The sequence below is a fragment of the Alosa pseudoharengus genome, unplaced genomic scaffold (assembly GCF_046254945.1).
Source record: "Alosa pseudoharengus isolate Yale_2024_CS ecotype anadromous, Long Island Sound unplaced genomic scaffold, YU_APseudo_1.1 YU_APseudo_1.1_scf_4, whole genome shotgun sequence".
In the NCBI taxonomy this organism is placed as follows: domain Eukaryota; kingdom Metazoa; phylum Chordata; class Actinopteri; order Clupeiformes; family Clupeidae; genus Alosa; species Alosa pseudoharengus.
Window position 1 is genome coordinate 33272809 of NW_027468774.1, and position 13379 is coordinate 33286187.

The following is a 13379-nucleotide window of genomic DNA, read 5'->3' on the forward strand; positions in this document are numbered from 1 at the left end:
GCGATTGGATAGCCTAATAAATCGCGACTTGTAGGCCTAACAGTAGCTTATATCGTAGCAAATAGCCTATGGCGATGCCGATGACAGATAGGCCTACACTTATTTCACTCGTCTCGCTGGAGTGAGCGCATAATGTGGGCTGTTGCGCAAAGAAATTAATTAGGGAGATGATCTGCATCTTCAAATTTTACCAAACGCTATAGTTTTGCTAACATCTCCACTGTTAACGTGAAATATGTCTCTATGAAAGGTAGTGTCAAGCAGCAGTGAAGTGAAAACCTTATCATGCAGGTAGCCAATGTTCACCTGAGTCAGACAGAAACGGGCCCTGCTTGCTCTGTTAAAGTTTGTATGCCCCTTCCAAACTGCGTTAAAAGGGTATATTTAACAGCCAGAATTTCGAAAATTTCCAGAGGGAGACACCCCCGAACCCCCCGTAGTATGATCAGCACCACCTCTCACAAAATACTATCAACGTCCCTGCTACCGGTCCGTCAGATGACAACTGTGTCCGGTCCGTTTAGTGAAAAATGTTGCTGTAGACTGTTTGGACAGCAAAGGGAGATTACAGCCTAATAATAAAAACAGCTGCTGGAATTCATTTCTGTGTGGGCCTGAGTTATAATATATGACATAATGTACTACATGTTAATTGTGTGCAATTGTGCACCAGCCTGCACAACGACAGGAAAGAGAGAAGCGCTGGCTGCACGCGCACGTCACTTGCACGTGCATGCGCGCCCGCGCGCGTCGCGGTCAGGGGGAGGGGGGCTTTTTTTGATATTGTGCACAGGGGCCCATATTTGTTTAATCCGTCCCTGGCTATAACTAGACAAGTAGAAAGGATAATAGAGTTAACCATATAAAGTTATTTAATGTAAGAAAGAACAGTATATGACGGCATAGGCTACATGATCAACCTATATGCCTTGTTTGCTCAAAAGTGGGTGTAGTAAAGGAGTAAATCACCAAACAACATGATAGCTGAACCATGCAGAAAAAACATGTAAACAATAGTTCAATATGCCTCTTAGTGGAATTGTGGGATACATTTAATGCTTTATTTCTTCCTTCCTTTTTTTGTTAAGTTATCAACACTAATAAAAACTACAGGATAGTAAGAGCGGAACTGTTGTTTTATTTATCCAATTTCCACCACCACTAAAAAAGTGGGCCGGTCTTGGACCTGAAACTCCCGGGCTGAAAAGTGCCCCCACTCCAGCCCTGTTGGGGAGACATCCCCAACTCCTGTTGTCACAATACCAACATTATTGTTTCAATACCAAGTGAAGAATCTCGATTTCGATACTTTTGCGATTTGATTAAAATTTGATTTGGTTTGGGGGCCCACCACCTTGGCGCCATCAGTAATATTGAATATTGTGTGATCATTCACATCAGTGGCAATCATAGAATTTGATTGACCCTCCACACACACACACACACACACACACATAGAAAGTGATGGTTGTCATAGGTTTCTATTTCATATTTTGGAATTCATATAAACTTTATATTGTTAATTATTTATAGTATTTTATGATCTGCATAATTACTAATAGCTGAACATATTTTGCAATTGGAATACATCATATTGATATTTAAATTATTAGACTACACTTGTCTTCAATATCATCACATTTGTGGTGTGTATCTGCCTGTCACTTTAAGAAGAACATGAAGGCAATTAGCTTTCAGTCTCAAGGCTTTAGGCTAGTGGAAAATAGTTTTGCATAATGCAAGGATATGTGGGGATGATTCAATTCATTATGTTTGCTAGGCTATAAAATAAATGTACTCATCTGGTTAATTGTAGCAGTTTGTTTATGTCAGTTCTGACTGTCATAACTCATCAATGCTGTGTGACATTTATGGCATGTTGTGGTAGCTTACGAATGCCGTTTGGGGATTTTATTGTTAGTTGTTCAATTCAGTTTAGGTTGATGAGGGGAATCTTTTGGAAATTTGTGCTGCATTTAGTTTTGGGGACGATTGTATTTGGCTCCTCTTGTATCTCCATCGTATTGGATCACATTTGTACTGAGGCTGATGGCTAGCTCAGCCATTTGTATAGCGTTTTGTATCTTCGCTGGTCAAACATTTCGATTTTTGGTTAGATTATGGGAGAGTTCTGTGTGGAAGATTTTGTCGCTGGTGGCATCATGCGCTATAAGCTGGCAATATCAGCCCAATTCAGACGGGATTAGTTTTACGTGGAGAGGTGGGGTTAAGTAATTATTACCAGGGGGTTTAGTCCTGTCCGAATGTGTCATGTCAGTAATTATTACGGACAATGTCAGTAGAAATTACGGAGACTTTTCCGCCATATACTGTTTAAACAGTTTTCCACTGTTTTTGAGCATGGAGGCACTTGAAGATCTAGACTAGAAATCTAGACGCACCCTAGCGGCAGCAAATGTGATTTGCAGCCAGGGTAGTCTAGCAACTCTCCGTTGGCTTGTGAGCTGGAAAAATCAAACTTCGATCAGGCCAATCATATCATGTATAGAGTCGGTGGACGGGTGACGGCAGAGTTGCGACGGTTCCCCGTGAATTCCCTGCTACCTGGAAACAAAGAAGATGGATGCTGCTGCTGGTGAACAGTACGATACGAGTTAAGCTTTTTTTAAGTTGGCAAAAGTTTGATTATCTAGGCAACTAGCTCCGCTGGTGGGAAAATGCATGGGACTCATGAGTTGTAGCTATCCTATTGCATGCAGAGGGAATTTGAAAGACAACCGTTTCCTGCCCCTCGGATTGAGCACTGATGAGTTCCCAGACCCTACATCTTGATGTGTGTCTGGTTCGTCAGGCTAACTTGAAGAAGCACTCGGTAATAAATAATGCAAGGCAACCACAGGGTGATGATTTTGCCTGGAAAGGTAAAGTATAGGCTACCAGTGTAATTGACAAGGAGGGTGAATTTGTGTGATACTTATTGACATATGAGTGACATGACACTGTCATGAACGTGTCATAAACAAGTCATAAATGTTTATGACATAACGCTTCTGTCATTAAGTGTCATTCGTTTTTTGACGTAACAAGTAAGGGTTAGGATTAAGGTTGGGTTTAGGGTTAGGATTAGGGCAGCATTTCTCAAACTGTGGGTCGCGACCCACTACTGGGTCGCGGAGACATGCCAGGTGGGGCGCGAACTGACGTGAAAAACAGTTTTTTTTAAAAATGTTTATCTGTAGCCTGGGCCCAGGGAGCACCCGATGCGCAATGGACGCACTGTGTTATTCACAGGGAAGCGCTCATGTCAAGGCAGCTTAGTTAGTCCCGACCTAGCCTACATGAGATTTTGAACGTTGTTGTGAGAGTGGTGAATTTCATCAAAACCCGGCCCTTAAAAGCGCGTCTATTCTCCGCACTTTGCGAAGAGATGGTAGCTGACCAAAAGTACTGTTTCACTGCGAGGCAAGGTGGCTTTCCCGAGGTAAAGTGCTGTCGCGCATGTTTGAGCTCCGAGTCGCATCTTCTTGGAGGAAGAGCGCATGTTTGAATCTGCAAGCACGTTCACTAATGAATTTCTTGACGAAGCTGGCCTATCTTAGCGATATATTTGATATATCTTAGCGATACATTTGAGTTAAATGTCCAGTTACAAGGCAAAGACAAGCACCTACCTCACCTAGCAAATAAGATTAATGCATTCACCAAAAAAACTTGAGTATGGGACAGGCGCCTCGATCGCGACAGTATTATGCCTTTGAGATTTCTGAGCGAAATCGCTGAAACGTCTGATTGGGAGGCACTCTTGTGATCCCATGTATTAAACAGTAGGCCTACTATATCACATCCCTGCAAAGTTTATTTCAAAAATATTTCCCAACCAGCAGTGCTCAGTATGACTGGATTATGGATCCATTTAATGCAGCATGTTGGTATTTCATTGAATATATTGTACAATGCTGTAAAATGGCCTATATATGCTTCCTAATATGTTGCTGGAAAACAGAAATATGTGTGTTATGTATTTATTTATTATTATATCTGCAGCACCAGCTGATTTTAACTCTGTTGAAGAGGATATATTTAGAACTTGTCATTATTTCAATAAATTTGACAATTTTAAGCTTGACCTACCACTTTCTTAAAGCGATGAGGGACAGGTGGGGCTCGAGAATGCCCCCTTGATCAAAGTGGGGAATGAAAGAAAAAGTTTGAGAACCACTGATCTAGTTTGTTAACTACCACAGTCACGAGTTGGGTCGCGATAGTCTGTCATTTTTAAAAAGTGGGTCCCCAGAAAAAAAGTTTGAGAAACACTGGATTAGGGTTAGAGGTTAAGATTAGGGTTAGAATTCATGTCTCATGACCGTGTCATGTCACTCTTATGGTGATACTGTCAAGTGTTACTGATTTTGTTTTTCAGCTGTAACCTGTAGAATACCCGAGTCTCACCACAAACATTTCATTGTAGCCTACACAGTTGTCCTTGACATATTGAGCATATGATAAATAAACTTGAAATTGACACTGAACTAATGAATAAACATTACTCAGACCATGTTGCATGTATGAATGCGATATCAGGAAGCAATGTAGCATGCACATGGCGACAGGGAGGTGACAGCAATGTCTAAATAGAGTTACCCCTCCTACTTCTGGTAGAATACAAAGGTTTCTTAATCCAGTGCAAATTGGCCATTTATGTTACAGTCGTCCTGTGGTAAAATGACTTTACCCCACGTCTTCACGTAGCCTAAAACTAATCCCGTCCGAATAGGGCTAAAGACGGGCTGATCAAACTTGCACTTGACTATGGGGTGGAGCTGCCAGAAGGCGTTAAAAAGCCAGCTTTAGTTAATGCACTGTTGCTTCACTTTGGAATTCCAGATGTGATCATGGAGCAGGCCAGAGTTGCTGCTTCAAGAGTTAGTGAGCATGACTTGAGATTACTTGAGCTGCAGAGAGCGATAGCTCTACTGAAAGAGAAGCAGGCTCATATCCAGCTGGAAGAAGAACAGTTCATACAGCGGTGCAAACATGCCAGCCTGTGGTGGAGGCTTTACATGTAGCTGGCAATCTGGCTTGTTCTCCTGTAAACCCTGTTGCTAATTTAAACAAAAAAACACACAAAAGATGTATGAGTAAAAAAAGCATGAAATAAGAGTATTGTGGGGTTTTGTTTGTTTGTTTGTTTGTTTGAGGGGGGAAGGATGTTAGGATAGGTTAGGTCACATGGTAGGGTTAGGTCACACTTACAGGCATGGCTTCAGTGATGTCACTATCTGTGGGTAATTGGGTAAATGAACACCTGTCCACACCTTTGGCTCTCAATTAGTTTGGCAGGCTCAGTGGGAGCCAAAGCTGGTTTCTCCCTGGTGTTGCCACCATGCCAGTTTTTGGATTATTATAAATTGTGTTTTTGGATTACCTACCAGTACAAAAAAACTGAACTGCTGAGAAACCAACGCTTGGGCTGGCCATAGTGCTGGTCTATCGGAGGAGCACTGGGCAGGGAGGATGCCACAGGTATGTGACCGCTCTCTGATGCCCATGCCAAGCTGACATGCACAAACGCACCTACTTCCAAGTTTGTGCACCACACATAGGGCTAGCGTATAGCTGTTAGGTGGTTCTGTTTGTTTTGGTTTACATTATGGTTGCGGTAGGCTTTTAGTTTAGTTTTAAACAACCCCTAGACAGTTATAGCATTTGGCCTGTGCCACATTGTAACAGCACACAAACACACACACACACACACACACAGAATGAGAGAGAGAGAGAAAGAGAGAGAGATACTAAATAAGTTATAAGATGAGAATATTCCCTCAGAACAGTCAAAAGAAAATAAAGGACTCTGTGGGGACCGACTATTTAGTTGTTTATGTGTGTGTGTGTGTGTTCTGAGAAAGGCACGAGCAGAGAGGCAGCGAGATGACAGCAGTGAGGGACACATCTTCAGTCATTCACACCCAGCAGCCACTGAGACCACCCACCATGCGCTGCTCAGAGCAGACCAGCGGGGGAGAGAGAAGCCTGCAATCAGCGCTGCTGATGGGCTGGGTATCGGCTGTACACAGAACAAACTACTAATGCACTGTACATTCAGGTCCTGTTTACACAAAGGGAAGACGCAGATATTTCCTTGCGGTTTGGCCTCTCATTTACACGAAAAACCCGTTTTTATCACAGAAAATGATTATTTCTAAAAACGCCGGCCAAAGTGGAGATTTCTGATAACGCCGGATAACGCCAGCCTTGCCACCGTTCCGCTGCCGAACCATAGAGGCAAGGCAAGGCAATTTTATTTGTATAGCACATTTCATACCAATGGCAACCCAAAGTGATTAGAGAACAATAGGAAACCTGCCGCTTGCCACTGGCTAATGTGATCCCGCCTTATTTTATGTTCATTTATTACACGGCTCTTCAGAGTGCTGCAGAAAGTTCCATTCACATGAATGGGCCTTCGCAACGTTCCGTGGTCTGTTAAATCTATATAATCAACACTGTCAATGGCAACGGGTTTTGTGCTTCTAATTAACGTCTTTCATATCACTCTGCAAGAAGTCTGTTCGCTTATTGTAATGGAATTTCATTGAAAGGGAAAGTAAGCTAGTAAGACGTTGCCACGCAACACCTGAAACTGTCAAGTTCTATCTGTGTGGCGAACTATTTATTTCGTCAGCGGAAACCACGAAACGGTAGCAAAATCATTTCTAAAGACCCATTGTGTTAAGTTTCTTTTCTTGTTTTGGCAAGTAGCCGTGTAATAAGCGGGATAATGTATTGTCCGCCGGTAATTATCAGAAAATAAGTCTCAGTCTCTTTCTGATAATTACCAGCAGACAATACATTATCCCTTACTTGGTAGGTAGTGTTCACAGGTTGAATAAGCACATTACTGCATTGCACTTATCCGTGAATAATGAACACTCACTATTGTTGTAGTATATTGCTTGTACTCTTAGTGTTTGAAATATTTAAGGTAGTGCTTATGTAATGTAGGAGAGATTGGGATGTCTAGTGAATGAAGTTTAAGACAATAGTGTATTTAGACTAAACGGTTTAGGTCCACTTTCAGATTAAGTTGCTGATTGCCTACTTCAGGAGCACATATTTAACATTGAAAAACTACAGGTGACACTTTGCTGTTTTCACTTTCTGGTAAACCCTTGGTTCCAGTCTCAACTTACAAGCTGTCTAGAAGGTTTCTTATGTGGTGTAGACAAGGGCTACTTCTCATATTCGTTCATGTCAGTGTGTGTGTGTGTCTGTGTGTGTGTGTGTGTGTGTGTGTGTGTCATGAGCAAAGTGAAGGGATCTCTCTGCTCAGCACTTGAGGCCCCACTGAAGCCTCTCACTTTGCTGCATCATTTTTGTTTTGTTTATGTTCGTGTGATTGTGTGTGTGTGTGTGTGTGTGTGTGTGTGATTGTGTGTGTGTGTGTGTGTGTCTGGGGACTGAGGGTGGGGGTGGGTGGGAGGGTGATGGCAGCTACGGGGTCAGAGGGAGCCCTGCTCCACCCTCCCTCTGATCCACTCTAATTAAAGGAGTCTGGGAGATCCTTAGGGCTTTGTCAGAGTCAAAGAGATCAGGCTCGCATCTACTGTACTTTCAAATGACTGATTTCTGTTATTAATTATACTTCTTAAGTGCCTTTGAAGCCGGCGGCAGACCGTTCTTCATCGAGAAGACATAATGTCTGGCGGAAAAAAAAGGAAAAGAGAAAGAAAACGAACGGGAGAGAGAGAGAGAGAGAGAGTGAGGGGAAAAAGAAAAGGGAGAGAAGAAGTGGAGTCTCTGGCTGCGAGCAGCGTGAGTGCGCTGTGGCTTATTCCATCATTATTATCCGTCTGTCTCATTGTATCAGCCGGGCTGCAGCGCCCCATCCCTCAGCGCACACACACCAGCGGCTGACGTCAGCCCCAGCGCTGGCATCTCAAACAGACCGTTGGACGCCGCACACAGGCGCTCGTTTGAACTGCGAGCGCCGCCCCCGAGCGCAACTCTGAGGGGAGAGACCACAGAACCACAAATAATGCCTTACAGCCTGACCCCCTTCCCACCACACACACACACACACACACACACATCCACACACACACACACATATCCACACAACTGTCTGTAAAACTCTCTTCGTCAGTCTGTCAGTCAGAGAGAGTTGCCTCTGAGCAGAGACTTGAGTCGTGTCGAGCTGACAGAGTGCTGTCCATATGAAGAACACACGGCATGAACTGCACATGCAATAGGCTAACTGCTAACATGCGCAAGCTCCCGTTTCTGTTGTTCACTTTGAAATCCCAAGTTTTGATTGAGTCCTCATAATGTGTGTTTGGCCGGGACGATGTGTGTCGCTCCGACTTCAGAGAGCGCCAGCAGCCGACTCCGAAAGAGCAGGAAGAGGAAGTGGATTCCAAGAGCCGAGAGAGACACGGACAGATGAGAGACATTAGTGGGACGGATGGACAGAGCGTGAAATCCGCCACAGATGAGCTGTGTCACAGGAGACACATGTCTCGGAAGAGCAGAGACCCAAGGGTCAGGAGGATGCAGGGGGACAGCCGTGGGACGGACAGACATGAGGAGGGAGACGTTAAAGACAGGAAGTCAGGGGGACGTTCGTTACCTCGTAGAGCGTAGCGCCGGGGTCGTCCATCCTCAGGGTGCCCGGAGCGCCGCCTGTACAGTACACGAGAGAACAGAGGAAGAAGAGAATTCAGGAAGACAGAAGCCAAGGAAGGGGGGGGGGCAAGGGAGAGAAAGAGAGGAGGGGAGTACTGGGTGTGTGACCTGGGGGGGGGGGTGCTTGTGAGAGGCGCCAGAGAGAAGAGCCACATGTCTGTGACCAGAGAGAGAGAGGGGGAAAAGAGAGAGAGAGAGGGGGAAAAGAGAGAGAGAGAGAGAGGGGGAAAAGAGAGAGAGAGAGAGGGGGAAAAGAGAGAGAGAGAGGGGGAAAAGAGAGAGAGAGAGAGGGGGAAAAGGGAGAGAGTGAGCGAGAGAGAAGAGAGAGCACTGGGCTGCCAGGCTCGAGGAATCGGAGGGTGGCACCAGTGGCACGCTGAGATGACAGGAGGAGACGGGGCAGAGGACTGGCACGGAAGACGGCAGTTGAAAGGCTCGTCCTCCCCGCGCCTCTCCTCTTGTTTTCCGCTGGCTAGACACTTCTCAGGACACACTGGCTTTCATCCTCCACCACAGGCCAGAGACACACATCAAAACAGCTCTATGCCAAAGTGGCGAAAGACTTTTTAATTCCACACAAACCCAAATTTGAAAGACTTAATTACAGAAGGGAGGACCAGCCCTTGTTTAAAATTACACTTACAGTAAGACGCTCAGAGGAAAGGCACCCTTCATCATTGGACTTTATTTATATATATTTTAAGGTTGTTTTGTTCTGAAGAATGTCATTGACTCGGTTGTGGTTAGAGTCTAGTCAGGATATGCACCCTCCGTGCCCACACACACACACTCTCTGTGGACTTGGACAACAACACTTCATGCACAGGCACCATCAGTTGTCACTTCAAACATATGTTTTGTGTGGTTCTATCACCCGGAGTCTGTGTGTGTGTGTGCGTACGTGCGTGAATGTGCGTGTTTTGTGTGCGTGCATGCGTGCAGTGGGACTTACAGAGGCTAAACTGGATCTGAGGGTCAACAAGATGATTCCTCACAAATTGCTTCAAGTTGCCAACTGTAAAGACAAAAAAAGGATGTAAATAGTCCTAAAGCCAACGTCAAAAAGAAAAGCACCATCACACATAGATACTCAAGGTCAGGGTCTATGTCACATGTTTGTCCATCACTGTCCTATTCCTTTGACCACCTGTAACTGCTGACCAGTGTTTTTAGCGAGCTTGTTACTAGAGCTATATCTACTCTTAGTAAGATGCACAAATAGTATTGTATCAGTGTGTGACATAATACGCGTGTAAGTGAGGTTATTATGTGTGAGTGTCTAGGTTCTATAGGAGCCATCTGTGATTGTAAAATGTGTTGTGTGTGACACATGACTGCTTTGTTAACCTGTGCTGCATCTCAAGTCTGTTGTTTTATGATAACATACTTTCTAATTGAATTCCTACTCTTACCTGATTGCAGGTCAAATTGAGTTATTGTCAGTCTACTGTTTTGGATTGGAGGACTTCACAAGTGTGTGTATGACACTGTGTGTATGTCTCAAAGTGTGTGAGTTATTGTGACTGTGTTTGTGTGTGATAAAAGTCAGTGTGAGTGTTGACACGTGTGGCGCGCCGTCCGGCGCAGACTGTCTGTCAGACAGTGTGTCTGCGCCGGAGGAAAAGGTGGTCGGGTGGTTCGGAGGAACGGCAGAGTCCTCGCCGAGGAAGAGCCCAATAAAACCAAACCACTGCTAAACGGACCGACGACGGCAGACGTCACAAGGCAGACGTGCGCGGCGACCCAAAAGCATTTGATGTCCCACCCAACTCATCATCTGTGTCTTTCCTCTCCGCTGCATCCTCGGCCCCTCCCTGTTTGCCTCTCTCTTTCTTTCTTTCTTTCTTTCTTTCTTTCATATATTCTTTCTTTCATTCTTTCTTTCTCTCTTTCTTTCTCTCTTTCAGCGCTTCTTCCGCCTGCCACTCACAGATGGGGATAGTGGGATTCCATGAGGTATAAGAGGGGGGGGGGGGCAAGTGGAGAGGAAGGGAAGGGAAGAGGTGATGAAAGAGGGGATGTGTGGGACATGGAGAGAAGAGAGCGATCAGGCCAGCATTTGGTTAGTGGGATTTTCAGCTGGCATGGCTTCATTCTCTCTCCCTCCCTCTCCCCCTCTTTTTCTCCTCTCTTTCTCCCTCTCCCTCTCCCTCTCTCTCTCTCACTTCTCTGTGGTCCTGGGTCTCCCTGAAAGGAATCATTCACTTTCCTAATGGCTGTGCTTTTAGCCCAGGCCCCAGCATGCTTCAGGAGAGTTATTTTACCGCTCAAACGTTGAAAAATGACTCAGAGAGGGAGCACGATAAAACGACCTTCCGCCGATGCCCACTCCCTACGCAAAGCAAAATAAATCCTCGGCCCTCGGAAAAAAAGAGCAGCTCCGGTACCGTCTGCTGAGTGTCCAAAGGAGTCGCACGTCTGGCTTTGGGTAAAGGCTTCTCTACACACACCGATGTTTGATTGTTTGTGTGTGTGTGGAATGGACACATGTTGTTTGGCTGGGTGGTCCAATTTCTATTTGAAGCATTTCTGAATCAACTCTGAGAGTATAAACATGTAATAATAGGCTATTTACCAGTAGCAAAATACATCCATCACAGACTTGATGAGATATACACTTGTGTACCCTAACATCCTTGCTGTTAGATGTCCTCTGTATGATTTCCAGTTGGCCAAAGCTTGTAGTCACCTCATTTAGGACATTGCATGCTTCAGTTACCATTCCAATCGGATGAACGTGTAAACACCTTATGTATCAGTCTGTGTATGTGTTTGTGGTTTTCTGAACGTCAGTGAATGTTTATGTCTCTCTGTCTGTTGTTTTGCTTGTTTTTCACTCTCTTTGTGTGTGTGTGTGTGTCTGCATGAGTTTTTGTGTGAGAGAGAGGGAGAGAGAGTGTGTGTGTGTGTGAGAGAGAGAGAGAGAGAGAGAGAGAGAGAAACTGAAAGGCCGCATGGTCACTGGTGCCGTTGGCATGTGTGCGAGCTCTTGACTGGGTTTGCTTAGCACTCCACTGCCTGTCACGCAACACACAGCTGGCCTACAGAACACATACACACAGAGACACCACCGTGGCCCAAACAACTGCAGCCTCCCCCAAATGTATGCCCCACCACAGCCAGAGGGGGGCCTGTGTGGCGCGGACACAAACCTCACCTGTCTCCAATGGACGGAAGAGTCCCTGCAAAACATGTCTGTCAGGAAAGCATACTCTGATAACCACCTGCAGACACACACACACACGCACATACACATACAAGCACGCTGTTTAGAACAGCTGAATTAAATCACATTTTAGGGATACTTTACTTTGTCTCACAGAAAATACATAAGCTCTTTTTGAGATCTGACCTGTTTCTTTTAAAACCCCCCTTAGGAGAAATAAGGAGCAATAAGAATAAAAAAGAGTTTTTTGAAATCTTCTCTTGTCTCAAGCACAATTCAAGTCCAATTTGTTTTCTTCTTAATCTATTCTAAATGCTCCCTATTTCTCCTAAGGGGGTTTTAGGAGAAACAGGTCCGGTCTCAGTTCTCATTTTGCTTTCCTATGGCTATGATCAATCTGTTCCACAGCACGTGTTACCGTGTGGTACCTTTGGGTAGCGCTGCATCTGCTTGATCACGTTATCCTCTCTCAGTGCTGAGGTGAGCAGGGGGGCCTCATCCAACGCTCTCCTACACACAGGTCAAACAGATCAACTCACCTTTCACTCACAGACATCATCATCATCAACACAATAAATAATCTTTCACCCAGAGCCTGTTAAACATTTGGAGCACATGCATGCCTTAACATGGAACCCCTTTCATTTTTCCCATACCACACCATTTACCAGCTTTTACACATTTATGCTAGAGTGCATCACATGTTTAACACATGTTCTTACATGAAGCACAAGAAGTATGCAAAAATGTACTTGGGGCATGGAAGTAGCATAGGAAGACAGTGTGCTTTATTGTGGAAGTTGGCACACATTATCGAAAAATAGCTTTACATTTCTAATCTGAGTGTTGCACAATAAAATGATTGATTAGCCTGTGAGTCCAAACAAGAGGTCTGGTCTTCTTAGTGGTTACTGGTTAGTCAGATTTTCCATTTGCTGATTACAGGGGTCTGTGGCACTCAGAAGCATTTTGTTTTGTTAGAATATCTTCATTGTGTATTTTAGTATAAAATTTTCTCAGTTAAAGGGATATTCCACTATTTGGGGAATTACACTCATTTTCCACCTCCCCTTGAGTTAACAATTGATTTTTACCTTTCTCCAGTTCATCCAGCCATTCTCTGAGTCTGGCGATACCACTTTTAGCTCTAGCCTAGCATAGATCATTGAATCTAATTAGTCCATTAGCATCTCGCCTGCTAGCATCACGTTTAAAAGTGACTAAGATTTCCGGTAATTTTCCAGCTTGTCTCCTCTCAAGTTAGAAAGTGTAATAAGACCAACGGAAAATCAAATGTAGCGATTTTCTAGGCTGATTTGACATGGAACTATACTCTCATTCAGGCGTAATAATCCAGTCACTTACCGATTCGTCTGCTGCAGCTCAACCTTGTTGCTGGAAGGTAGCCTATGGGGACTATTCAGGTGCTGCATGATATCATTATCATTAAGATATTGATGTTGAAATGTACCCCCCCCACACACACACACACACAGGTATACCCCCCCCACACACACACACACACACATACACTCCAATGCCAAACATGGGTACTGTACTTTTACAGGTA

At 44.6% G+C, this 13379-nt stretch overlaps 1 protein-coding gene across 5 annotated transcripts in view; it reads right to left on the reverse strand.

The window, feature by feature from the left end:
• The window catches only part of LOC143102386 (tether containing UBX domain for GLUT4-like), a 55870-nt gene that overhangs the window by 33450 nt on the left and 9041 nt on the right, over window positions 1–13379 (reverse strand). For all 5 annotated transcript variants that reach the window (XM_076265933.1, XM_076265931.1, XM_076265935.1 and 2 more), the window contains 4 exons: window positions 12238–12319; window positions 11801–11867; window positions 9596–9658; window positions 8588–8640 (listed from right to left, as the gene is read on the reverse strand). In XM_076265933.1, coding sequence (XP_076122048.1) covers window positions 8588–8640; window positions 9596–9658; window positions 11801–11867; window positions 12238–12319 — 265 coding nt within the window. The remainder of the gene's footprint in view (window positions 1–8587; window positions 8641–9595; window positions 9659–11800; window positions 11868–12237; window positions 12320–13379) is intronic.